Source organism: Asterias amurensis, chromosome 3 (genome assembly GCF_032118995.1).
Source record: "Asterias amurensis chromosome 3, ASM3211899v1".
Classification (NCBI taxonomy): Eukaryota; Metazoa; Echinodermata; class Asteroidea; order Forcipulatida; family Asteriidae; genus Asterias; species Asterias amurensis.
In genome coordinates this window covers 1,725,363-1,752,381 of record NC_092650.1, presented here as the reverse complement: position 1 = coordinate 1,752,381, position 27,019 = coordinate 1,725,363, and the positions used below count along the sequence as shown (strand labels likewise).

The 27,019-nt window shown below is 37.0% G+C and overlaps 4 protein-coding genes across 5 annotated transcripts in view; 2 read left to right on the top strand and 2 right to left on the bottom strand.

The window, feature by feature from the left end:
- Positions 1 to 52: 52 nt before the first annotated feature.
- Positions 53 to 9,221, bottom strand: LOC139934483 (tRNA-dihydrouridine(20) synthase [NAD(P)+]-like). Its single transcript, XM_071928730.1, has 13 exons — positions 9,159 to 9,221; positions 8,371 to 8,528; positions 7,906 to 7,951; positions 7,215 to 7,350; positions 6,604 to 6,712; positions 5,935 to 6,000; positions 5,565 to 5,722; positions 4,156 to 4,324; positions 3,793 to 3,914; positions 3,139 to 3,294; positions 2,628 to 2,715; positions 2,198 to 2,271; positions 53 to 1,407 (listed from the first exon to the last, which is right to left on the bottom strand). The coding sequence occupies exons 2-13, from the start codon at positions 8,518 to 8,520 to the stop codon at positions 978 to 980; spliced, it is 1,704 nt and encodes a 567-aa protein (XP_071784831.1). The 5' UTR covers positions 8,521 to 8,528; positions 9,159 to 9,221; the 3' UTR covers positions 53 to 977.
- An 85-nt stretch (positions 9,222 to 9,306) lies between these two features.
- LOC139934486 (dolichol-phosphate mannosyltransferase subunit 1) lies at positions 9,307 to 15,685 on the top strand. Its single transcript, XM_071928733.1, has 9 exons — positions 9,307 to 9,453; positions 10,230 to 10,329; positions 10,896 to 10,929; positions 11,166 to 11,242; positions 11,714 to 11,739; positions 11,971 to 12,066; positions 12,492 to 12,560; positions 12,759 to 12,873; positions 13,635 to 15,685. The coding sequence occupies exons 1-9, from the start codon at positions 9,347 to 9,349 to the stop codon at positions 13,737 to 13,739; spliced, it is 729 nt and encodes a 242-aa protein (XP_071784834.1). The 5' UTR covers positions 9,307 to 9,346; the 3' UTR covers positions 13,740 to 15,685.
- Positions 15,686 to 16,586: 901 nt separating this feature from the next.
- Positions 16,587 to 18,527, top strand: LOC139934409 (transmembrane protein 70 homolog, mitochondrial-like). Its single transcript, XM_071928632.1, has 2 exons — positions 16,587 to 16,913; positions 17,600 to 18,527. Exons 1-2 carry the CDS (start codon positions 16,668 to 16,670, stop codon positions 18,185 to 18,187), a joined length of 834 nt encoding a protein of 277 aa, XP_071784733.1. The 5' UTR covers positions 16,587 to 16,667; the 3' UTR covers positions 18,188 to 18,527.
- Positions 18,528 to 21,461: 2,934 nt separating this feature from the next.
- LOC139934407 (1-phosphatidylinositol 4,5-bisphosphate phosphodiesterase gamma-1-like) overlaps positions 21,462 to 27,019 on the bottom strand; it is a 50,127-nt gene continuing 44,569 nt past the window's right edge. For both annotated transcript variants that reach the window (XM_071928631.1, XM_071928630.1), the window contains exons 33-34: positions 26,525 to 26,712; positions 21,462 to 26,331 (exon numbers count right to left, since the gene is read on the bottom strand). In XM_071928631.1, the coding sequence (XP_071784732.1) occupies positions 26,295 to 26,331; positions 26,525 to 26,712 (225 nt within the window). In that variant the 3' untranslated portion in view covers positions 21,462 to 26,294. The remainder of the gene's footprint in view (positions 26,332 to 26,524; positions 26,713 to 27,019) is intronic.

Genomic DNA, 27,019 nt, shown 5'->3' with positions numbered 1-27,019 from the left:
TGGCCCAATTTCATTAAGCTGTTAGGCATTGCGTAACAAATTTCTTTGCTAAGCAAAAAATGAGTTGGGAGCCAGTCGCAACAATGTGAAGTGTATGGATTGTTGGCTGGAAACCTGTTTCTGCTAAGCAAGATTTTCCTGTGCTCATCAGGTTTTTGTGATTCCACTGGCTTTATGAAATTAAGCCCTGGTACCTGGAGTTTTCCCAGCAAATTTTTCACGTCGCAGCTTAACCTAGGTATTTCTATAAAAATGTACCCATTTGAAAATAAAAGATTATCATTTGTTTTACTCTTTTAGGGGATCCATCATCCTTCGTTTTAGAGAATATTTTTGAAAAGAGTTCTTTATATTTATCATCAAAGATAGCCCTTAATATATTTGGTGCTTACTTAAGTTACCAGTAGATAAACTTTGGGTTTAAACAGGCTACACCTTGTTTCGTCTGAAATTATATCTGAACTGTTTGTTTGCAGAAATAAATGTATGAAGATATGAACTGATCAAAATTATTCCCGAGTTCGTTTATTTTTTCATAAAAATTATACCTTAATGAGCTGATTTGTCATAAATTTTGATATTCTTATACTGTGAACAATTTATAGATTCTTTAATGACTTCTTCCGATATTTTTGTGTAATGTAAAGGAGTACAAAAATGATATAATAAAAAATAACTGTTAACAATAAAAGCGATTGCCAGTCATCAATTTATAACGTTGTTCCAACCTGAGAAAGTTACAATATGAAGAATGAACAATAGGGCACAATTTCAAAGAGCTGCTAAAAAGCGGAAAATAGTGCTTATTTAACTTTTGCTTAGCAGAGAAATGAGCAGGACACCAGTCACAAATTGTACATGGGACATGATAACTTGGCTGGTAACCTTGTTCTGGAAAGCATGATTTTGTTGTGCTAAGCTACTTTTTGTACTTCAGCAGCAGCTCTATGAAATTGGGCCCTGGCTTACTGCACATGTCAACTTCCAACCCCAGGCTGTGATTGGCTGACGAGTATGCCATCTACCACACTATTGGCTTGTTTTGAAATTTCGTCCAGCACCCTTTGATCTGTAGCCTCCACTCCAACCACATCTTCAGATGTTGAAGGTAAAACCTTATCACTGTGTATAGCGTGTTGATGACTAGACTCTTTACCAGATACTCTTCGTAACTCATCTGGTGTTGAACCTTTTTCTACAGCTTCATTCGTTGAACTCCTAGTCTCATTTCCAGGTGTTTTTAAACCATTGTTTCTATCATCCCTAGATTGCTCTGGGTGATGATTAGTCTCTTTTCCAGCACCTTCAATCGGCTTTCGATGCTGTAAAGGTTCATCATCTAGCAGACCCTGTACGTGTAACCAAACTTTTGCTGCACACTGCTCCGCATAGTTTTTACTGTTCTCCCTAAAAAGAAAATGACGATTGCTGATAAATGCCAAGTTTTTGATGTAATAGATGTTAAATTTGCATCAGGGATAAAGAATATTATTATTTTTTGTTTTTTACCCATACACCGATGTGTGTTAGCACTGTATACTCAGTACTCAGTACAGTTTTTGATACTCGTTTAGAATTTAAATTTACAAACATTTCAGATATTTGTGATTAGATCGTTGGCCATTAAGACATTAAGCTACAGGCTTTGTTCAATGCAATAAATCTACCCTTAACAAGAGGTGACTTTCCCTAGTGTTTCTTTTTTGTTTACGAAGTATCCTCAGTCGTAACTTTGTTGATGCTGAGCTGTTGAGCTTTTACTCCAGTGTGGATGGTTGCCATGGTTTCCTCGGTCTTGTAAACTAAGTTAAGGCCAAATAAAGAAACAAATACCAGTTGATCGTCACCTCCCTCATCCTTTTTTGAGGCCATATCCTTTTTTTTTTATACTTATTTTTATTTTAAAAAAACTTTGTAAAAAAGGCAATTTTTTCTATGCATTTTTAGCTTAATATTCTTTTAAGAACTTAATTTCTTATAAGAATTGTTGGCCAGCTTGAATGAAAATGCTTGGTGGCACCTTTGAAAGAAATAAATAATAAGAAATAATAAGGCCCTCATCCTCCTCTTTTTGGAAAAACCTGGACAATCAACTGGTATTTTTATTTTTTTTTACTTGGCCTAATAGTTTAAACTCTTAAAGCATCTTAGATGTCATCATTGGTGTTTTTTTATAATACCGTCAATATTAACATACCACTGTGAAGTTGTGTACTTTTTGCCTTCAAACGTCAAGATGGCGCGAAAGTTTCTATCGATCTCGTGCATTTCCTGGAATGTCAAAAAAAGATTCTTGTTCTAGACGATGTGACCTATGTTTACATTCAAACTGTCCTCTGTTTACAAAACACTGTACACATCATGTTTCACTGGGCAAAAAGACGCGTAGTCATGGTAAGATCGCGTGTACTTTCTAGTATGTGCACGAATCATGTTATGGTTTTGGAGTGACGTCAGAGGTCTTTTTGCTATAGAGTTTGGGTCTACAGGTGAAGCCTTTTTGTTTTTCTCAATATTCAGTTATAAACAGTTTGAAGAAGTAATTACTGCCCAATTAAATAAATAGATTGTCAAAACAGTTATTGGTTACGACCGCCAAAACGCACCTATGCTGAATGAAATCTTACCATTTTATAGTGTGGTTTCGGCAGTTTGTTGCGAGCAACCAGTAAGTTCAGAATATCCTTTGGAGTTTCAAGTCTAGAATACTCCCTCCTGAAAAATACATCAAATAGTATTTCTTTTATTTATTTATTTCCTCAAAACCTCAAAAAAAGGAGAAAGATAAAAAGATAAAAGTACATAAAATATACAGTAAAAGGGACATAACCACGTTGTTAAAGATAATTAAACAGGATAACCCTGAAACTCTCAAATAAATAGATTGTTGAAAAATTTCAGTACGAACAGAAGTAGTTCATAGGCTGTCATGGCCGAGTGGTTAAGAGTACCAAATTCAAGTTCTGGTGGTTAAGTCATCAGAGTGAGGGTTCGAATCCCGGTCGTGACACTAATTGTGCCCTTGAGCAAGATTCTTTACTGTAATTGCTTCTCTTCACAAAGGCGTAGAGGTAGATATTGTGAATGAAAAAGACTGATATTAGGTGATATCAAATTTTAAAAAAATTAAGAACTAACTTGCAATATTTCACGTTCATCTCAAACATTTCCGAGCCGTCATCCAGCTTTCGTTTCTTGACTCCTCCATGGCCAGACTCCGCCTCTTTTCGCTCTCGAGCTTCCCTGTGTTTCTTGCTCACTTCATTGTAGTAATCCTCCATTCCCCACTGCTTACTGTCAGATACAAAAAAAAAGGTGATTTTTAGCTGTTTTTTTATTATTTTATATCTCCTAAGTCAGTAACATTATTATTATATTTTCATTCATTTATTCTGGTTGTGAAGCCGAGGACTCTCAGAAAAGCGATCTTAATCTCTGTACTAGTCAAGAACCAAATAAGCCTTTTTGAGGTATGGCTGACGTGATAGGAGTGTACTATTTGGTTTGGGTGTATACACACAAATTTACCCCAACCTTATAGTGTCATAGTATTGTCACCACCATATCTCAAAAAGGCTTATGGAGAGAAGACAATGAAGAAGTTTCAGTTATAGATGTTGGAGGAAACCCCCAGAGAATGAGTCCAGGAAAAACCCACTCAGTCAGGTAGGAAATGAAAACCAAATCCACATAGTGCCCCCGGTAGGATTCGAACTGGGGTCCTAGATGTTGAAGGCGAGACACAATACCACTACACCAACCTGACCGCCCTAAACATTGTTGACTTCTTACCATATCTGAGCAAGGCTTTGTGCTTTTAGAAGCGTTTGACCGATTTCCTGCTCTTCGCATCCATGGAGCAATTGTAAGACGCAGAACTTAGTGTTGGAGAAGACACCTTCATAGTCTACAGCCTGTGAAAGTAGAGAATAAATTATCAATTGATCTCCTCAAGAACCTTCAGAGTTTGAGGCTTGTTTGTTTGTTTGTTTGTTTAGATGATCTTCTCGTTAAGGGAACTCGGCAAACTCCCACAAGGGGATATAACAAATATATAACATATCATAGTTTTATGTTATGTGTTGCGCATAGAGGCTCCTGCACTATGGGCTATATAAATGGCTTGTATTTAAACTATTATCTTTATATGCTTACATATTTCAAGTAATCTCTGATGAGTTCATCCTGAGGAAGTCTTCCTTCCTTCCTGAAGATGGACATATCCCACTGGGCTTCCCGGGCAATCATTACGGACGACGCACCTGTCTTGAGACGGAACTTCTCTATATCTGGATATGAGGTAATCTGATCCTTAGAACCACCGCTGCAAAAAATTAAAAACAACAAAATGAAAACACAGCATTTTCAATTTTAAGCCAACAGCTTTGATCCTCCCCGCTCAATTGTGCATCCCTCCAGTAAAACTTAAGCTCCACCACCACCAATAGTCCAATATTCTCCTGAAGACATACCTAAGCATATCTGATCTTGTTGCTATATATACCTCCTTTGTGCGGCCAATTTTGGAATACGCTGCACCCGCCTGGTCAGGTGCTTTGTCAAGTAAGCAGTGCAATGATCTGGAAAGGGTGCAAAAGCGCGCATGCAGAATTATTCTTGGCAATGACTACGTGCGCTGCTCAGACGCTCTACAATTGTGCAATATTGAAACACTGGTATGCCGTCGTAACCACTTGTGCCAATCTTTTGCCAAAACTCTCCCTTCATCAGTCCTAAAGCGCCTGTTGCCACAGAGGTATGATAGTGGGTACCAACTTAGGAACTCCGGACTTCTGGGTCAGTTTAAATGCCGTACAGAGCGCTATAGAAAGAGCCCTCTCCCTCACCTCACACGCCTTTTTAATAACTGATTTGCAATATAATGCAGCTTGTTATGCGCCCTTTGACTTTGCCAACAATATTTTTTATCCAGGTTTTTTTTTTTTTTTCTGCAACTTTCAGAACATTTTATTTTATACATTGTAAATATTTGTCTCTCCTTAATCAATTATCAATCAGTGTGTTTTTTCCTATTTTTTAATCTCTGTATATTTTCCTGTAATTCGACCTCCGGTCGCCATTGGAATTTGTTTTTAAAATAATAAACCAATTATGAATGAATGAATGAATGAAAAAAGACGAGCAGAGTATACTTCTGAAACGTTGAGACCACACCGTCTCTTCTCAGAGCAAACACTCCCACACAAAAACATTTACACATGGTGGTACCCGCAAGTTTACTATTTATTTACAGTTTCTTCCTATGTATCTGCACCAAGCAAAGCTTCAAACAATGCCAATAGCGTATGTCCGTCCCTCAGAAAATAAACTGTTAGAGATAGATGCATGTTAAACAGTTTCATAAAATTTAGACCAGGGCCCAATTTCAAGGAGCCGCTTAAGCAGACAACTGGGCTTAACAACAATTAGCAGGAAACCAGCCAAAGATGGTACACATAACATGTTATTTTGGCTGGTAATCTTATTCTGATAAGCAGAATTTTGAATGCTTAGCTACTTATTGTAATTCAGCAGCTTCTATGAAAGTGGGCCCTGACACTTACTTTGCGATGACTGGGATTGTTAGTGCTTCACTAATGGTCTTTATCATGTCACAATTCACAGGATGCTGTGGTCTCTCTCTCTTTGTGCGTCCATGAACAGCCAAAGCTGCCACCCCTGTGCTCTCAATGGTATGTGCCAAAGCTAAAGTGTCTTCAATCTAAAATACATGAAGAAAATCTCATTAAAATGCAAAAAGTTGTTTGTTTCTCCATACAAATAGTAATGATCATTTTAAAGTTTACCTTTTCGCAACTATTGATAACACTCTAGTTTCATAGTCTAAAGAACTTGTTTTTGTCTTTTCCCCTTGAAATATGTTTTCTGACATTTTTTTGTCAATGTCCATTACAAATATTTGTTCCGACTTACCGAGGGAAGAATTCTTATTTTGCAGGTTACAGGTTTTGAAATTCCTTGAACTAGGGTTGTCAAAATCTGAAAATAAAGTTGAGAAAAAAGGTTTTAAATATATTACAATATCTTTTTTTAAAAACAAGTTCATTTTCTTATGGAAACTGAAGCATTGCATGGTGAGATTTCAATGAATCTGGTTTGTGGTAACATCATGTGTATATATACTTGCTAGGTAGATTATGTTCTTTTGAGAATTTGTCTTCCTGTTTATTCTACTGCAGCAGAGTAGATTGCCGGGAGACTTCTCAGTTCTGAAAAGAAATGTCCTACTTATTAGAACTACCTGGACCTAATTTCATAAAGCTGTTAAGCAGAAAATACTAGATTGACAAATTTCTTTGCTAAGCAAAAACTGAGTCAGGCACCAGCTACTACAATGGAGAGTTGCACTGGTATTCTGTTTCTGCTAAGCAATACTATTTTGCTTAGCAAATTGTTGTGTTGACAGGCTTATGAAACTCGGTCATGGGCAGAGGGTAAGAAATTGGCCGTGACTTCGCACGTGAAGTCCCGGCCAATTCTCTTTATTAACTTCACTACTGCGGAGCGCGAGTTCATGTTTTGCTCTAAAACACATCCAAGAACAGCAGGCTTTGAGGGGGAATTGAGGAGTTTTTGACTTACTTTGTGGATTTCCAGCGGCCGAGTGAGTAGAGCTGCACCCATACCTCCTTTGGTTGAATACTCTTTTGGGCAACCCATATTGATGTCAATGCCTGCTACATCATTCTCTCTGAGTAGTAAAAAGCCAAGGACAAATAAAATGAATGGAACATCAAAGTAAGAGTGAAACCAAAATAATATTCTTTGTTCCCGATGCAAATATTCGATCAATTAAATAAACATACATGAACCCTGTTGTTACATTTGGTGTCTGAAGAACAAAATTGCTACAAAATATGCATGATCAACTTAATTTTTATAAATTGGTTTTTACCCCTACACCGACATGTATTAAGTACTTCCTTGAGTTCTGTGAAAAATAAACCACCGACAAAAAACTTTGGTAGGATTGGAACCTACGCCCTTTGCATTGCGAGAGCAGATGTCTTACCACTAGAACTCCGAGCTAGCCCAATGGCTACAGGCGGTTGGAAAATGGAATATTCGTGCTCGTGGTGTACGGGTAAAAATTATACTTTAATCATAAAACCTTATACAAAAATGAACATCTATTAAAACTTAATTTGTCATCAAACCCCAGAAGCAAGACTTCCATCAAATTTAAATCTTACACAAGTTTAGCAACGGCTAGAGCTCGCTGTGGGTCAGAGGTTCCCATCTGGAGAACCACTTTATCCTTCTCTCGCTCACATGTCTGGAAAACAACTATGTCATTACTCATCACAAAGTCTACGGTGCCCAGAATATCTAGAAGGAAAAAACGGAGAAAGAACAACCAAATTGGAAAAAGTTATTGTGAGTAGAACTGCTGTAGCTACTACTGGTGATTAATAATAGTAAATAATTTTTTTAAAGCGCATTTTACAATAACCATTTCAATGTGCTTTGATAGAAACAACAGTCAAGGGCTAGACTAGTCTTGGTGCAAGAAATTCTTGGTGACTTGGTAAAACTTGCACATACACTCAACGCTACACACGTCATGACCATTCCATTGAAAGAGGGCATTTCTGTAAGCCGCGATCCCGCCAGTTTTGAGTGTGGTGTGGTGGGGTTATCTGGAAGTTTTATAATTTGATAAGTAATGTAAGTGGCAAGGAGAAGTGGAGAGGGGGGCAATTGAAAAACAACGTATTGCACCAAGACTAGGGCGATACTTTTAGAGGCAGTCTAGTGACACTGCAGAGCCTACCCGACAATCTCCCTCAAAGGACAAAGGGCTTGTAATCATCACTAACCAGGTTGACCCGTAAAGGTCAAACTAGTTACTCCTTGCCCAAAATAAATGTTATTCATTCTTACCATTCTCAACTCTTCGGCAGTGCAGCAACTTGTGGTCAATCAATTCCTGCGAAAGAAAAACAAATAATAAAGTTAGTTTTAGATAGGTTAGACAAAAATGGTTTATAAAAAAACTATTCCCGCATCAGCCCTCAAGAAAGACTCTGCTAGGGTCGAAACGTCAGGCTATTAACTATTTTGTGAAGTACTCCTAACCCTCAAATGACAAAAACAAAAACAATTAAGCAAAATACACCATCAAACAATATTTTACATTCTGAACTAAAATTGTGTTTTTCTTGCGAACTACTCTTCAAATACTTGGCCAGAATTGGGCACATCTCACAACCTTCTCAAGGGTTGGGCATCGTATTGGTGTGGCATACATTAGGGTGATAGTCCACAATCGCATTAGGTGTCATCATCGACGGTATACCCCAATTTTCTTGAGGGACTTCTAAAAAGTTGTTGTTGATTAGTTCTTACCTCACAATAGACAATATCAGCTCCGTAATCCAACGCCAGCAGCCTCGCTGGTAATGTTCCAATTCGTACCATCGGAGCTAGAATAACCTTATTTGCATATGTTAATCTATTACCCATTGCTTGATCTGTTATTGGTGGTTTCTCAGACATTGTGTAACCTGTTGTGGGATAAAAATGAAATATGAAATCTTAATTGTCTGTAATCTGTACTATCGTCATCATTAGACACAGTGGAAAAGTTTCCTTATGGCGCCACCACTTTTTCATTCGAAATAAAATAATATAGTATCTAATTTACCTGATTGATATATCCCTTTTTGTAAAAATGAGTGAAAAAGTGGTGGCGCCATGCGGAAAGTTATCTGACCCAGTAACTGGGGCACTGTAGACCTACTAATTTTACCGGTCATTACTCAGTTACTTTTAGTACAACCGATAAATCATTAAATGACAAATATTCAAAAAGTACGACCGATAATGAAAAAAAGAAAAAAAAAGGAGTACAGCGCACCAGTTACTGGGTCTACCTCAGTCCATGGAAGTAGAAATAGGAGTAACCCCCCCCCCCCCAAAGTTCTAGGACTCCTAGTAGGAGTCCCCCCCCCCCCCCCATTAACAATGCCCTGTGCTAGTGTGCAACAACCAACGTGAGCTTAAAATGGCTCTGTAAACTTGCGTAACAAAACACGGAAAACACTTTCACTTTCTGTACTTTCTGTACATAAAGACTGACTTATTTGCACATCTTTAGTTGACTCCTTAAGAAATCGGTGAAAACAAATACTTACAAGGAAAAACGTGAAAAACTGTACTCGAGAATTTGGACGATGGAAAACTTGTGAAGAGCAGCAACAGTGTCTATTCAGTGACTATTTTATGTAATTTGTATGGATACCTTCAAGCATCCGTGATTGATTCTCCCTGCAATTTGTTTTACAAATCATAAAACAGCCGTCGGTATTTCAACTAAACCAAGATGGCGCCGCCCATTAAAAATAAATACAGTATTCTCCTGCCGACCTACAATGAGCGAGAAAACCTTCCGTTGATTGTATGGCTGATCGTCAAATCGTTTGCTGAAAGGTAAATATTGTCCAGCTTACTAAGGGTCCAGGTTTTAGGGGGAAAAGATCTCCGAAAGACATCAACTGAGACTTTTTTACGAGTATGAAAAAAGACGTGACGTGGATGGATCGTTTGTTATTGCGTCAGAACATCATAGTATAGCGCAAGGACTCAAATGTTAAACAGTGTAGTACAGTGACTTAGTCAACTCGACCTAAATGAACTGGTTCCTATTTTATGTGACGCCTTTCTTTTGAAGAAGCATTTAGATTATTATTTTTGGTTTAAATAAAAACATTCAAATATTGCAGTCAAAGGCCGGCTGAATTATGTTTAAAATAAAATACAGAAACAGCAGAGCAGAGTTTATTTATACTTTTTTCTTTTCTATTCAGGCCTACAGTGGAACACTTAGAACTACAAAATAGTAATTGTAAACATACATAAAAACTATAGTCTTTGTGATTATGTAAATGTAATAAATCTTGTAAAAGATACCTTTCACAACTGAAAATGGTCAAGCAAGGTCAAGGAACTTGTTGGAATTAGTTTTTTTTTATGGGACGAGGGGGGGGGGGCACAAAATAATGTAGCTGGGATATAGCTGTGAGTGTGACCATGTGTGACATACAGAATGCTAGTAGTAGCACTGTAGGAAAAGGTTCCATGGTTATGATTGTCACATGTCATTAAATGAAGTTTAGAACAGTTTTAAAATACTGTTGCTCTTTGCAATGTTTTATAACTGTGTATGATTTAATAAAAGTAATTTTTTAAATTTTATGTTAACACAGTGGTTTCAACTATGAGATTATTGTCATTGACGATGGAAGTCCAGACGGTACCCTGGAGGTCGGTAAACAACTTGAAAAGTTGTATGGCAAAGATAAAATTGTAAGTAAAGTTGTTTGTTATTGTCTTTGTTCCATTCATTGTAATATTTTCTATGCTAATATTTGGAAGAACACAATGCTTACAAAATAAGATGGTAACTTAGCAGCCTGTAGCTTCGAACCCACCAGAGCCTATTTCAAAAGTTAAATCATTTCTGTATCAAAATGTTTTGTTCTGAATAACCAATGCTATATTTGACTCTCTGAAGTCTCTGGCAGGCCTGATACTTCAAGGAGGCAAGGAAAGGCGATTGCCTCCCTGCCCCCTGGTCAATGCCTTCATGCCCTTTAATTGCTCCAGTAGAAATTTACAATTTCATCATAGGGTGCCCTTTAATACCAGCATACAGGCCTGCCATGTTTAATAATTTTAAGCCAACTATCCTTTAGGTCTAGATGGGAGGGGTAGGTTTCTGGAAGGGTGCGTTGAGGTTTCTTTAATAATAACGCTTGGAATACAGTATGTGATGTTGGATGGGTTAGAGTTGAAGTTAAGTCGAGAGTTTTGAATTGAGTGATCATAAATGTTTGAACAAACTGTAATAAAAGATTCAATTTATTTTAAAGGTGTTACGACCAAGAGAAAAGAAGTTGGGATTAGGTAAGTGTGTCAACAGGTTTCCATGAAGTAGGCCTACTGATTGAAATATATTTTTATAATTTGAGTTCAAATTTTCACAGATTTGTTTACTTTGTGCATATATTTTGAGATACACTAAGTGAGAAGACTGGTCTTTGATAATTACCACAGGTGTCCAGGTCTTTAACCCAATTTAGATGTTAATATTTATGTGAAATTTTGAAATAAATGAAGTCTCGCTCCTTATTACTGTTTAGGTACGGCGTATATACATGGCATCAAACATGCCACTGGTAACTTCATTATCATCATGGATGCAGACTTATCACATCATGTAAGTTTAAATTGTTATCAATGGGAGGCCTGTTTGATCGTGTAGTTGGAGGAAATAATCCACAGTGCATAGTTCGATATGTTGCTCATTAGATATAAAATTTTCAAAAAAATAATGTCTAAAACTGAATGATTATTCTTACCTCAAGATAATTTTATAGTGACCACAAAAAAAAACGAACCAGTAAAGCCCGGTTTATACTTTGAATGCGAATGTAAAGCAAATTTTGACGTCACATGGTTGTTTTCGCAGGAAACATTTCGCAGAAGTTGAGCACAGGTCAAGTGATACGAATTATTCATTGCGATTTTGTGAAGTTCAAAATTTGTATCGCATCCACCTGCACAGGAAGTATGAACCGGGTTTGCCTTTTTTGTCTTTTTGAGGTTTGGAAAGCAAGGCTGGGAACAATGCTGTTAACCATTTTTTGTTTGCATGATGTAACATTCTGCCTTGATTGTTCCCTTACAGCCAAAGTTCATCCCAGAGTTTATCAAGTAAGTAAAGCTTTTCTTTTCAAAGTAAAATAAAAAGACTCTTAAAAGTTTGTTAAATAAGTAAGGACCAGTTAAAAAGCTGACAGAAAAGAGAAATGACAAGTTAACTGGTGTCTTGGCTAGTCACTGAAGAAGTTAAGGCCAAACCTTGACCCTATTCAAAATTCAAGAATAAAACTTTTTACCAAACCCTGAAAAAAAAGATCAAATAAGATGCATTTTCTTCTTCAGGAAACAGCAAGATGGTGATTTAGACATTGTATCCGGAACACGCTACGCTGGCACAGGAGGAGTGTACGGCTGGGACTTCAAAAGAAAACTAATCAGGTAACTCAGGGAGCTTCTAAAGCCATACACTGGATACCATTGAACAAAAATCTTCCTGCAATGTATGTATTCTGAGTTATATAATCTCAGTTTTGGAAACTCTGACTCACGGAAGAGAAAGAGTGTGTAACCCCCCGTTTCAGTGCCGCGACAAACCAAATTCTGAATTAAGTACATGAAAAGTTTGACGTCTGAAACAGTTGGGAGGGACTGGACGTGCTAGAAGTCGAAAGAATCGGAACGACTAGAGTTGCTCCTAATCTATTTGGTTTTGCTTGGTTTGGCACGACTCTGGTGCACCTGTCTGAAACAGGAGTTACATTCAATGTATTCTAATCAATGTATTCTATCAAATAAAAAGGTGTACTAATATTGCAGAGAATTTCCGAAGCGAATGATTATTTTGATGTGTTTTCTTTTGGCAGTCGTGGAGCAAACTTCTTAACACAGATTCTACTTAGACCAGGTGCTTCAGACTTAACAGGAAGTTTCAGGTAATATTTGGATTCCTTGTTGTAGATTCTTGGACAGTTTTCCAACTTGGCCATCTCTGCAGTGTTGTCTGTCTTTATCAAATTTAAATAGGGAAACAAATCGGCTCATGCCTTTATCGCACGGCCACGACACTGCCGGTTTTAAGAACTCGTCGCTACCCTTTTATGCCCTTATTACTCATTTGTCTTTCATTGCAGATTATATAAAAAGGATGTTCTGCAGAATTTGATCGAGGCTTGCGTATCCAAGGGTTACGTTTTCCAGATGGAGATGATCGTCAGAGCGAGGCAGTTTAATTACACCATTGGAGAGGTAAGATCTGAAGAGGTTCAATAAAACTGTCTTTCACCAATAGGTGGATTTTGTAAGCTGATTTTATATTAAACTCTCATACTGTATGATAATTTAATATCATTTACATTTGAATAATAAGATAAACTTTGCATCTTCTGTACATGTTTAGTCCCTCCATTATATACAACTTTTGCAGTAGCTAGACTTGTGGACAAGTCTGACGCGGTGATAGCGTTCCGACTCTATTCCGAATCTTCCCGTGCTTCCCTCGGTTTTCTCGTGAGACTGCTGGCCCCGCGAGACTACTGCTCTCACAACTAGAGAGTAGAAGTTGGCAACCAGCAGTTCGCGCGAGAGCAGTGATCTCGCAAGAGAACCGCCACAACTCAACAATCTCCCCGTGACAGACCATTAACGACTTGTCCACAAGTCTACCTTTGCAGGTAAACAGTTTTTAAAAAGAAGGATAACAGACTGGCAATTATTCATTTTGTTTTTTACCCATGCACTGATGTACGTTAGCACTGTGTACTCAGTACTTTCCCGAGTCCTGTGAACAAATCACAGGCATATTACTTGGGTGGGATTTGAACCCATGACCTTTGCAATTCTAGAGCAGTGTCTTACCATCTAGACCACCGAGATTGCCCGATAGCAAGAGGCAGTTTGAATCCTATATTTTAGCAGCATGGACCGCAATGATTTAATAGATAGAAATTTCCAATGGGTATGGAGAATGTTTTATAAGAACTGTTTATTATTTTTATTATTTTGCACAGGTTCCCATCACTTTTGTGGACCGTGTGTATGGCGAGTCAAAGCTTGGAGGGAATGAGATAATTGGGTTTGCCAAAGGTCTTCTCATGCTATTTGCAACAACGTAATGAGCGATACAAACTCTGTTAGGCCGTGGTCGAAACTGCGACTCCAGCTACAGCAACGGCTAGATTGCGCGCGTCTGCAAATTCTTCAACACCTTGAAGAAGCGCTGATGTAGCTGTAGCTGAAGCCGCTGTTTCGGACACGGCCTTAATTCAAGCACGAGTGGACTACGGAAAGATACAATCGTTTTTACATCCCATATCCAATAAGTGATGCAGACACAATATTATATAATTCTGTGTTCCACTCGTGCCCGTGTGATAATGAATTTATCTTCAAGCGAACTTGATGCACAGTTTTAAAAAACAAAGCAAAATATGCAGCATTAGAACAGCGCGATAGGAGAGGGCTTGATATAAGCTTGCAATATAGGTTAATATCCTACTCTTGTTGCTGTGGACTGACCAATCTGAAGCAAGTTTTCAAGTTTGCTTGAAGATAAGTTTTGACGTTAGTTTTTAAAAACTCGTTAATCTAAAGATAATACTATTAAATCAATTAGTCACACAAGGCATTTTTTATCTAGAGGCAACTTATATAACTGCCTTGAACATGTTGAAGGATGTTACTATTATTGTTATTATTGGTTTATTAAAAAAGCAAAGATGGCGGCCACAAAACCCAAGTTGCGAATGCATTATATGCAAAGAATAAAAATACTGTTATTATTACTATAATTACATTAACATTATTTTACATGCATTAAAGTTATACATACACAAGGAAGTAGGTATAAAAGAGAACAAAAAGGCACCACAAAACTGGGACAGCCAGTGAATTGTTAAGAAAATAGAACACTTCAAATAAAAAAACTATTATTTGTGATTAAGCATACTTGTCAAATTGGGAATACAACTGCTGTTAGATCTAAGGTGGTTGTTCCTATTGGGGGAAGCCATCCCCGGAGACTATAACTTGAATTTAAAATGGACTTCCCAAACTTTAAGAGGAGGCTTCCGAGTCTCTCTGATATTGGAGGAATGTTCAGTTTATTGCAAACGTCAGAATAAGAATGGTCTCTGCAATAAGTATGAGTCAATATATTATGGAAAGCTTTAAAGGCAGTGGACATTATTGGTAATTACTCAAAACAACTATTAGCATAAACCTTACTTGGTAACAAGTAATGTGGAGCTGTTGATGGTATAAAACATGTAAAACACTGTGAGAAACGGCTCCCTCTGAAGTGACGATGTTTTTGAGAAAGAAGTGATTTCCCACGAATTTGATTTTGATTTTAAGACCTCAGAAAGTACACAACTTCGTGTGACAAGGGTGTTTTTTCATTCATTTTATCTAGCAACTTCAACGACAAATGGAGCTCAAATTTTCACTTTTCACTTTTCACTTTTCAAAGTGAGAAGACTGGTCTTTGACAATTACCAAAGGTGCCCAGGGGTCGATTTCACAAGGAGTTAGGACTAGTCTTATCTTGAGTTAGGACAAGAGGATTATGCATTAGTTTTGTATATCTCATAGGACTAGTCCTAACTTTTTGTGAAATCGACCCCTGGGTCTTTAACGTTGCATTCTTTTGAGACACTCCAGCTGTTTGTGTGACTTGGAAGTTTATTCCAGAGTTTTGGTCCATGTACTGAGAATGATCTATCAGCAAAAGTGATGTGGCTTTGTATACATCAAAATAATAAACTAATTTGAATGTATAATTTGTTGTATTTGTACCCGTCTGTCTTATGAACCCTGTGTTTTGCCATATACATAACAATTGTTTTCTTTGATGAAATTTGAAATTGTTTAAAGTTTTTAAACATTTTGCTTTATTTTTTTTTAACAAATAGATGAATTCCTTAACTTTTAATTCTCAAGAGATCTAAAGAAGTGAAATATTTAATACATATTACAAATTATATTCAATGAGTATAGTAGGTGAGTTTGACCATGCTGGTGTCACAAGAAATTCTGTCCCGCCCCCGTACAATGGGTTCGGGGGGGGGGGGGGGGGGACATTATCTCCTAGGGGATTCTGTCCCCTTGGCTAGGGTTTTCTGTCCGCCAGGGGAATTTCCCCCCTCTCATTTTAGACTATATTAAATGCAGTACTTATATCCTTCAAATTGCAGGTAAATATACAAATATACCTTCTTAAAAACTTAAGCAATTACACACAATACCTTGTTCCCCGAGAAGTCATTAAAAAAATGTTTGTCTCTTTACGATATCATATTAAATTCTGTAGTACTTTTACAAACAGTATCTTATATGTTTTTTTCTCAAGATTTATACATCCGAAAACAAAATATACAGAGCATTTTCAATTCCACGTATTCCATACAGTGTGGACAAAATGATTAAATTCTGAACCAGTTTTACAATAATTTGTCTCTTTACGATAACATGTTCAATTCTGTAGTAGTCAAGTTGTTTTCCCTTTACAACAAAGGTAAAGTATTTTATACAAAAAACATCAAAGAAATTGGAAAAGAGATCAAGAGTTTTCTTGCCTTAAAAAGCAAAGATTATAGAGCGCCGCAAGGCGCAAGATGCGGAACTGAAGCTTTATCTACTGTTGGAAAGTGAAATACGCATGGGCGCCATTTCAGCAAGTGAATGTTTTGTTTCCCATTAATAGGAACGGTCATTGTCTGCACTGATCTAGTGTTGTATCAAAAGAGTTACTTGCCGAAATGGCGTCCAGTGGGATTTCACATTTCAGCCCGAGTTCCGCATATTGCGCCTTGCGGCGCTCTATAATCTTTGATAAAAAGTGCAAGTCGTTCACCCTTCAGAGAAGAACACGTGCACACAAAAACTCTTGAAACGAATAAACACATGTCGCGGGTTTAGCGCGTTTGCCTAAACGTTGGTGGCGCCGTTAAATCCAAGATGGCAGCGCCCATGGAATTTACGATCTGAACAGCGGTTGCTTTCACAAGTTAAATTTAGAGCTATTTGGGGAGGAAATCGATGTCATGGCTCTTTTAAGTCAGTTTTCGCGCCCGTTTATCCTTAACTTTCGACCTGTAAATAATGCCAGTTCTAATAGCTTGAGATTTAAGCACGTTTACAGTCGTCAAGTTCGTTACTTTCCGGTGAACAGCAGATCGTGTAATTTGAATAAGTTGAATGACCGCTGCTGCGCAGCAAGAAGATGGCAATGGAAAACTCCATGGATTTCAACAATGTTTTGTGATCGTAGGAATTCTACAAATGCTGAGGTGATTAATCTAATTTGAATATAAATCAACAGCAAAGATTCACAGTATTGAATTTGAATTGAATGAGGTCTGGACTAAAGTTGAAAAAAAAAAACAACAACAAGATCTCAAAAAAGTCAAAATTTTGATTTTGAAACAGCCAGAATACATGAGTTTGTTATTAATTACGTTATTAATTTTAAAATTTTAGTCACAATATTGTTTTAACTACGAGCTCATAGGGGAGGTAATTAACGACAGATAAATTGGTGGCGACGTGCAGAAGATTATCCCCCGTGGAAAAGTTTCTGTATGGTGCCACCACTTTTCCACTCGATATGAAAATCTAATTTGTATGAGATATCCCTTTTTGTAAAAATGAGTGAAAAAGTGGTGGCACCATACGGAAAGGCTTAGCCTTATAAGTTATATTTTATTAGTTCTTGAAGTTGGTCCAGGTGTGTAGGTTCACTTTTACAGTTTGTGTCACTACGACGTTATTGTTCACAAAACTATCTTTTGTCTTGGATTTCTGATCTGTTCCACAGAAGTACCATAGTACTTTAGTAGTGCAGTACATGTAAATGTACATGATTGCAACTTTATTTTAACACATTTGTCTGTTCATGTTTGCTGAAAACTCTAGTTAGTAGTGAACATAGATTCTTCCTTTGACAATTTCCTTTTTATTTCAATTTATGCAAAAGGTTTTCCTACAAAGTTCCAGAGCGATGAGTCAACTCTCCAAACCAGATGAAGACATCGATCGAATGCGTCGTGTGTTGCAACATTCTGGCGTTTCACAGGGTACCAGCGACACTGTTGGTGACCGTCTCCTGTATGAGGTACGGGCCATTTGGATGATGCGAATCTGTACGTTGCTCTTTTACGGAACGTCTCTGACGGGTCTGTACATGGCGCCAGACATTATTTCTACAGCCCTAGAGCACGAGGGGTTTAACAGTCAACTGATTATTGAAAGTTTTGGAATCTTCATGGGAGTTGTAGCGTTACCGTTTCTGCTAACGAGATTCAATAGAAGACTAGTGTTAAAGATGTACTACAATCAACAGCGCAACTCCTATAGTGCCATGACAATGTCTGTCTTTCTGAGAATGAATCGTGTGGAGTTTCTACGAGAGGACATTGTTCGTCCTAATCAGGGCAATTCTATTCTGGGGTATTTTAACCTGACGACGGTGAAAGCAAAGGGTCGTCCTTACTTTGTAAATCCGTACAACTTCAAACTCCCGAGTGATTACAACCGTCTTATGGGATACGAAAAGGAACTTTAAAATCCAGTTTGAAATTCTAGACATTTATCAAATACTCACTGTCGGTTTTTTTCTCCTTGAAATCTACCAGTATGTCATTTTAAATTCAATCATTACAAGCAATTGTTTAAGAAAATTAAATAAGTCTAAAATAAGTCAAATTTGTTTGGGCGGGGGGCAGTGGATGACAACACACTACTGCGTGTTTTGATAAATTTGATTGAACTGAATTATTAAATGCGACAAACCAAATTTTTAAGTCCCTGGTTGTCCTTCAAAGTGTACTTGGATCCCTTCTTTACCAATTATCTCCCTCTGCACAAGATACCGACACACATAACTTCTTCTTTTTTTGGGGGGGGGGGGGGTTGGGACACCAGATAACACCCAAGATTGCACAGTAGGACAATATGGATTTAATTACAGGTCTGGTATTACATTTAGCTGGAGGCAACTAAGGTCATTGCCTCCATTGCCCTGGTATTGGCTGTAATGCCCCTTCAAGAGTTTCCCATAGACTTACAAAATCTTCCAATGGAAGTGCCCTTTGCAAAATGAAAATGGCCTTGCCCTCTCAAAGATGAAAATCCAGTCCTGAGAGTGTAATTGTATGCTGCTTTGTTTAAACAGAATAGAATTTGGGGTTCTTCAAAATCTGGTAAATAAATTAAGATTTAACCCAATATAAAGGTGTCGTATTTCGATTGTGTTACCTCTGAATGAAGTTGTGTATGGTGTAGAAAAATAATGAACAGGCCAGGGGTCAATTTGATAAAGCTGTTAAGCACAAAATATTGCTTAGCAAATTTCTTTGCTGAAGCAAAAAAAGAGTGGGGCACCAGTTGCAACAATGTGCTTGTAGCCAGCTTCTCTAAACAAGATTTTTTTTGTGCTTAGCAAGTTTTATACTTGCAGGCTTCAACTTGAGCCCAGCCGTCGTTTTAACCATACTCATCCTTGGTACTTGATCTTGGGACTTACGACAAGTTAAGTTCCCTATCTGATAACGTAGGATGCATTGAACCCATCCTGACTCAAGATAGGATTTATCCTAGCCTTTCCTGAAATCAGCCGCAGGTCTTTTAAAAAAAGAACATTTTTCCATGATAACTGTTGCTGTACTTCTAAAAGATGGCTAAGAAACATTTTACCAGTCACAAAATAAAATAAAAAAATCATATTTGATGCAAGTGTTTTAGGATTGGATAAAGAACCACTCATCCAAGTTTAGGGTCCGTGTTTATGAATGACTTTACAAAAAACTTCTTTTTTTAAACAGTTAAATATCGCACAGTGAATATGTTTGAGCACTGCAGATTTAGAGGCTGTGGTTCAAAACAAAGACATTCATTTCAAGGATTGTGTTTGATTTCTTAAATGAGATTGTTTGCATTTCTTTAAAATCCTGCAGTTTTACCTTTTGTAGATTTTCGGCTTCATTTGTTGTCAAGTTTTTGAGAACGAACGTGAAAATAACTGAGCAATGTTTTCAGGATAGTCACGTAATTACTTTGTACAAACATACATGCTTAAATAATTTTCGTCTCCTGATACAAAAATTATTTTGGTGACATTGTTTTACTCATTTTTCAAAAACTACAGCACCTCAGCAAGTAATATTTTAAAAGGGAAGCTTTCTACCATCTTTATCTTCAAACCGTGTGAGTCTAATGTTAATCTGTGGACATTGTGTTTTGTGTTGTACAAAAAGTGACTTTTTTAAGAAGCATCCAGTATTAACCATATTGACTACCCACTTGACAAAAATTAAACCCACACCTTTTAAATAGTGTTAGTTTGTAGTTTAATCCATTTTACTCTCAGGAAATTTGTCTTGAAAGATTTGGCATGCACTTTTAAATATACAAACTAAGAAAACAATTTCTTAAAATTCAACTTCAATTCTAAAACGGGATTACTGTGTGTCACAAGTAACAATCTTGCCTCATGCTCTAAACAAGACATATTTTCAGCTGTTTTATTGTTGTGTAAATTTAAAGGCACTGTACATGGATGGTAATTGTCAAAGACCAGTATTTTCACTTGGTGTATCCCAACATATACATAAAATAATAAGCCTGTGAAAATTTGGACTCAATTGGTCGTTGAAGTTGCAAGAAAATGATGAAAGAAAAAACACCCTGTGTGCTTTCAGAAAGGAATGAAAGGATTCTGGCTAGAAGTCTTTTATTACTTTAGTGAGAAATTACCTCTTTCTCAAAAACTACATTACTTCAGAGGGAGTCGTTTCTCACAATAGTTTGTACTATCAACAGCTCTTCGTTGCTCATTACCAATTAAGGTTTTATGCTTAAATATATTTTGAGTAATTACCAAACGTGTACAGTCCCTTTAAGTGAAGTCTGAATAACAAAGTAAAATATGAAACATCATTCCAGTCTAGATATGTAATTCCTGCAAAATGTACATGTAAAGGCGGAGTCAAACTGCAGCAATAACGATAACGATCACAACGCAAAGAGAACACATTCTATTGGTTGAATTGCTCAAAGTAGAACACGCCCACACTCATTCAACCATGTGCGCCCTCGATTCACATTGTTAACATTCTCGTTGTGTTCTCGTTATCAAGGCCTGTGTGACCGGGCCTTTAATCTACAATTCGGTTTCTCTTTAGCATAGCAATCTTTAAATTTCCGAATGTTCTTCTTGAAAATAAAAACAGCGATTGTTTTTTTTAACCTTTTGAAACTGGAACGGTAAACTAGAAATAAGAAGTGAAAAGGTGAAAACACAACAACAACAACAACAACAACCCCCCACCACATTTTCTAAGGCAGTGTTGGAATTGAGGGCTGACAATGACTAGGCCTATAGCTTCATCAAAATGGCCGCCTTTCCTTGCCACAAATCTTATCAATTCTTCACACAGATTCATTCTTAAAGGAAGTGTGTACCTTTGGTAATTACTCAAAAAATATATGGCCAAAAACATTTACATGGTATGAAGCACTGTAGCTGTTGATAGGTTTAAAGGAACACGTTGCCTTGGATCGGTCGAGTTGGTCTTTGAAAAGCGTTCGTAACCGTTTTTTATGCATATGGGTAGAAAGATGTTGTAAAAGTAGAATACAATGATCCACACAAACATGCCTCGAAACTGCTCGGTTTTCCTTTTACCTCGTCGACTAACATGGTCGGCTAGTTATGGGAGTCAAGTTTTTGACTCCCATAAATGGCCGACCGTGTTAGTTCGCACAGTAAAAGGAAAACCACGCAATTTCGAGGCAAACTTGTGTGGATCATTGTATTCTACTTTTAAAACATCCTCCAACCATATGCATTTTATAACAAACGGTTACAAACGCTTTTTATAGACCAACTCGTCCGATCCAAGGCAACGTGTTCCTTTAACATTTTGAGAACCAATGCCCTTCTAAGGAATGTAGTTTAAGAGAGAAGAGAGATTCAAAATTATTTTAGTCTGAAAATGTTTCTGCATGAAATCGTTCTCAGACTGTGTACACATAACCAAATTTCGGCGATACCTCAAAAACACTACCACCTTTTAAAATGAAGTTTTCACTTGTTAACTTTATTGTATATATATCTACATTTATATTGGATTTAAACAATTAAACAATCCCAAATTCCTTTAAGACCTTCTTTGTTTTAACGGTATACGAACATTGCCTGACATATTGTCCATTTTTTTCAGCACTATACTCGGCAATTACCAATACCATAAAAAAATAACACTTTTTCTTGAAAAGACTTTACCCTTCAAGATTTACCCTTAGTTAAGCATAGATATATGTAAATGATACATTCACATTTGTTGTTATCATACAGAAAAAAAGTTTACTCATGTAAATATCACAAATTCCTTAAGTTAATTTTCCCTGACCTCCAACCCATGATAAACAATCTTTCCACAGACTTTATCTAAACCTCAATCACACAATGTAAATGAAGACGTGGCCTTTTAAAAAGTTGTTTTCCGACAAATGATGTTGTCCATATTGATTCAAATTAAAAGAAACTTTCTCCAGAAACTGAAGCAACATAATTTTTCCAAAATCGAGATTACCTTAAGTACATTAAAACAAGGGCCCAGTATCATAGAACAGCTTAAAAAATATTCTGCTTAGCAAAAATAAGCCAGGTACCAGTCACAGATTGTACAGGAGACTGGTAGTATGGCTGGTAACCTTATGCTGGCATAATTTTGTTGTGCTTATATTTTTTTCTTCTCTGAAATGAAATTAGGCCAAGAGCTCAATTACAGCATCTGCTTAGCAGGGAGCCAGTTAAAGAGTATACACAAAGCATGGCATTGTGGCTGGTAAGCCATTTCTGGTTAGTAAGATTTCTCTACAAAGAATTTCGCTCCAAGTGGGTTTATATTCAAAGATATTCAAACCACATGATTTTTTTTATTATGAATAATACATAATTTTTATTACCACTATCACATGATTTCTTACACTTTTTTATGACAGTACAAACTAGTCATGCATTAACTACTTTTTGTTATTTTGCTACTGATATGCTCTGCTTTAAGTTAAATTCTACTTTTGAGTTTGACTAAATAATACCTGGATTAATAATGGCTAAATATTTCTCTCAACCTAAGTTTTAGATTTGTAGCATTTATCTGTTCTTCTTTTCTAGACATTAACAAAACTCAACACACTGTCACTACAAAAATATAGCTGAAAATATTTTTTCCGTAAATATGTTGGTAGAAATATATAAATGTCTGAATTTATGTCTGTGTAATACATTGAACTTTAAAACACTTGGATTCTTCTTATTTAACTGTCTTTCGTTAAAATGAAAATAATACCAGAAAAAAATATACAAGAGTGATTTCACTCTGAAAGTTCTATTCTTTTCTACATGAGATTTGCATTACTCATGTGACATATGACACAGCGTTAACATAAACTTTACATAAATTAATATAAACCTAGTATAGAAACTTCCTTAAGATGGTTAAGAAAATGGAACCATTCCTTCTTGGCGAACCGACTGTAAGAAAGTATTGTTAGTCTTCAACTGTATGGCTTCGTGACAATGCTCAACGGAGGAGCCAATAACTGTAGTATCGTTGATCGACTCATTATGTCAGTATTTGGATGGGAGCCCATACGCCTCTCGTAATCATGACGTTACTATTCTAACCCAAAATGAGGCCATCGTCACACCACCACCAGTACCAGCCACATAATCCTAGTTGCAGTGGCTGCGCTGATGGCTTCGTTTTGGGTTTGAATGGTGATGTCATGCGTGAATAGTTAGAGAGGTGTTTTTACTTGTACGGTGTGGTTTGGAGTGGCTTGTCTAGAGTAAGCACCATTAACTGTGGTCTGGGGTGGAGTTAAGACTAGTCTTGTTTGAGTTAGAATGAGTTACTCGTCCTAACTTGGTCCTAACTTTGTGAAATTGACCCCAGTACTTGGATCGGAGCCCAAAACTTACAGTATGATTTGGGTGGCTAGTCTAGGGTAAGCACCTTTGAGTCCAAGGCCCTTTTCGAAACCACGGCTATGGCTTTTGATTCGGCACAGGCTAGCTTGGCTTCGTGGTTGTTTGGACAATTGTGCGTGCTTTGCGTACAAGCTCAGGGCTTCTGATGATAGGACGGAGCGTGAAGCCAAATCCAAAGCCAAAGCCGTGGTTTTGAAAAAAGGGCCATAGTCTAGAACACAAAACATTAAAGCACCATTGTGGTCGGTAGTTGGATGGGAGATTATTGTCTGTTTTGGTTGGTTTTGGCGGCTAGTTTTTCTTCCGGACAAACACCAGTTTGCACCTTGATGTATTAAAACCTTTGGATTAACAAAGTTATATAAATGCAGTATGTTGTGGTCATCCATTGTTTTACACTGTAAATGTTCCATTGTAATCAAGGGAATAGTAGAACTCAATGAATGCGCCATATTTTTGACCACGTGAGGGCGCTCTTTAACAGTTTTAATCAGCGTTCTGTCACTCCTGTTGCGTCATAGTTTTAAGATGTTGTAGAAGTTGATTATATTGGCTCCTTATTGGCGTCTTCATTTCCGTGATGGATAAGTGGTCTGTGGTGGTTATGTGTTCCAGTCTTTAATAACTGTTTTGGGTATGAATGAATTTACCACCTGGAAATTGAAGTGACAAATCTGTTTGAGAGTGCCCTCACGCGGTCAAAAATACGTCGCATTGAAAGCAATCAAACAAACAATAAAAAAGTACCAATGGAAGAGAATTGATTCCATCATATTTAACATAAATAAAGCAAGTGGGTTAATTGTGACTCAAGAATTATGATATGCACCAGCATGCTACAATAACTTATACATAGAGTTATATATAAGAACTAGAGGGCGCACGAGTGATGCTGCTTGCACAAATGTGACGGGACCCCAAGAAGACACGCGCACCATTTAGTATGCGCGTTGAATATGAAGTACACGTTGGAGTTTGTGTTTATTGAACGCTACGCAATGATGTTTTGTCAACCTACAAAATGGCCGCACACCGGGTCGCGTTAACACACACTGTGGATGCTGTTTTGTCAACTTAGAAAATGGCCGCACGCGCGCATGCCAGACAGCGTATATAGCCCAGTGCGCCCTCTAGTTCTTATGTACAACTCTATGACATAATACTACATCACTTCAACTAGTATTTAAGGAAATACTTGACTCAATGTTTCAATTAAATTAAAGTAATAAAAAAGAAGCAACCTCTGATACAACCTGAATGGATGCTTTGTACATTTGTCAAATGCTGGTGGTAAGTCTCTCTTAATAATAGCAAATGGAAGAAAAATAACCCCCAAATCAGCAACAAAAAACATATATTAGTCAGGTTTTTTTTTTTAAATGTTGTGCACAACCTTTCAGATTGATAGATTTTTTTGTACACAAGTTAAGCCATCTTGTTGCTTAATTATCATAATTTTAATTCTCAAGATTAAAAACTAGTTTGAGAAACTTGTCAACTAATTTCAAGTAAGATACGAATGATATATGCGATAGCACCATGCTACTTTCACCGCAAACTCATATCTGATAGCATTTTACCATAAGTCATTTCTTCTTTTAAAAGAATTTGCATTTTTTTCTCTTCTCTATTTGTCATTTTTACAAAACAAAAACCCGATGTCAGAAATATATACTTTGATAACAAAATTGAAAACAAAACAAAAAACTGAAGAAGTTGCGATTCGTACACAGTTTCTTCTATAACTGTTAAATACATTACAAGATATTTTTCAGGTTTTAAATACACGTTTCTTGGCTCTTTGCACAAACTTAGAAATGGAAATGATTATAATGTCTTATGATTGATATGATAAATGGGGCCATTAGGTAGTGCACTTGTGGGTATAACTGTAACTTATAGACTGCTACAGAAAAGGTTAAATTGGATCATTCCAACTTTTCCAAGTTCCATCAAGAACATTTTCGGAAAATGTTGTTGCATTTAGTTCTCTTTTATTTTCTGCTTAGTGTTTCAGCCCAAAGTGTCTTCACTTTGAAGGTTGGTTACATTCATGCTTGAGGCATATTGTGGCATGCATTACTTTACATTACAATATTATATAACAAAGTGTGATATGTATTCAAATCAAGTTTTCATGATTGATTTGATTATTTAGATAGCTACTGATGTTTTTTCTGAAAAGAAAAAAAAAATCATGTGCATTGATTATTAACTGATATTAGAAAGACACAGATTTATGTTTTAACTCTTTCAAAATACTTAAGATTATTTATACCCGGAGACACAACTGTTGTTAGAAGTGTTCTGGGAGGATACTCTCTATTTACAAAAACAAACAAACAAACAAACAAACAAACAAACAAACAAACAAACAAAACAAACACACAAACAAACAAACAAACAAACAAACAAACAAACAAACAAACAACCCAACAAACAAACAAATTGTATAGGTCAAAGGTCATTATTGACAAAATCCCACACCAAATAATGCAGATTGATTTTGTGTTTCTTGTGGTGTTTTGTGGTTTCCAGTTGCTATGGTCATACAACCTTGTAGGTGACCTAGATTGAACAGCTCCCAAAATGTTGTTCAACTTGCTTGTGCTGGTCTTGACTGGTTTGATCCGGTTCTGGCTTGTTGCACTGGCTGTACTGGATAACACACTGCTCAAGTGCTGGTACTATATGTCTTCTTTAGTTTTGCACTAAATTCAAAAGAAAAGGTAACTTCTTAGATATGGTTCTTAAAACTAAGAGCTTGTCAGAAAAGTATTTTGCACCAAAGCTAGCTAAATCAGTAAGTGGCCATCCATGGTCTTGTGATGTTGGGCGATTTCTTTTTTAAAAAAACCTTTAAAATTAGAGAAATTCCCCCAAAACAACAATGAATTCTTTTACCTTCTTTGTTCAGTAAGTTTGAAGAGCTTCTTTTGGACCTGTTCTAGCTCTGCATTTTTAACCTGGACAGTCTGGGCTGCTCGGGGCTCTGCAGTGGGGTAGTTAATCTCCCCAATCTGGCGGGTCAACTCTTGCGTTCGATCCCTCAAACATTGGATGGATGCATAGAGCTCATTGTCACCACACTCCTGGTACAAGGAAAGACAAAAGACGTTTAGTTAGAGTACTTGTAAATCTAAGCGTCTTTACAAGCAAACAATACAATAGTTTTAAGAAGAATATAAAAATGTAAAATCACATATAAAAGTACTGAGGCACCCGGCTTGGCGGGCAGATAAATGCTTGAGCCAACCTCCAGTGGGGGTGGTACATACACTAAAACAAAGAACCCTGGCAGGGAAAACCAATAGTGACAGAAAGTCACTTTCAAAGTGGCTGACCATTTGGTTGTAAAACCTCAAAAAAGCTAATATTCTACTTTTAAAACATATTTCT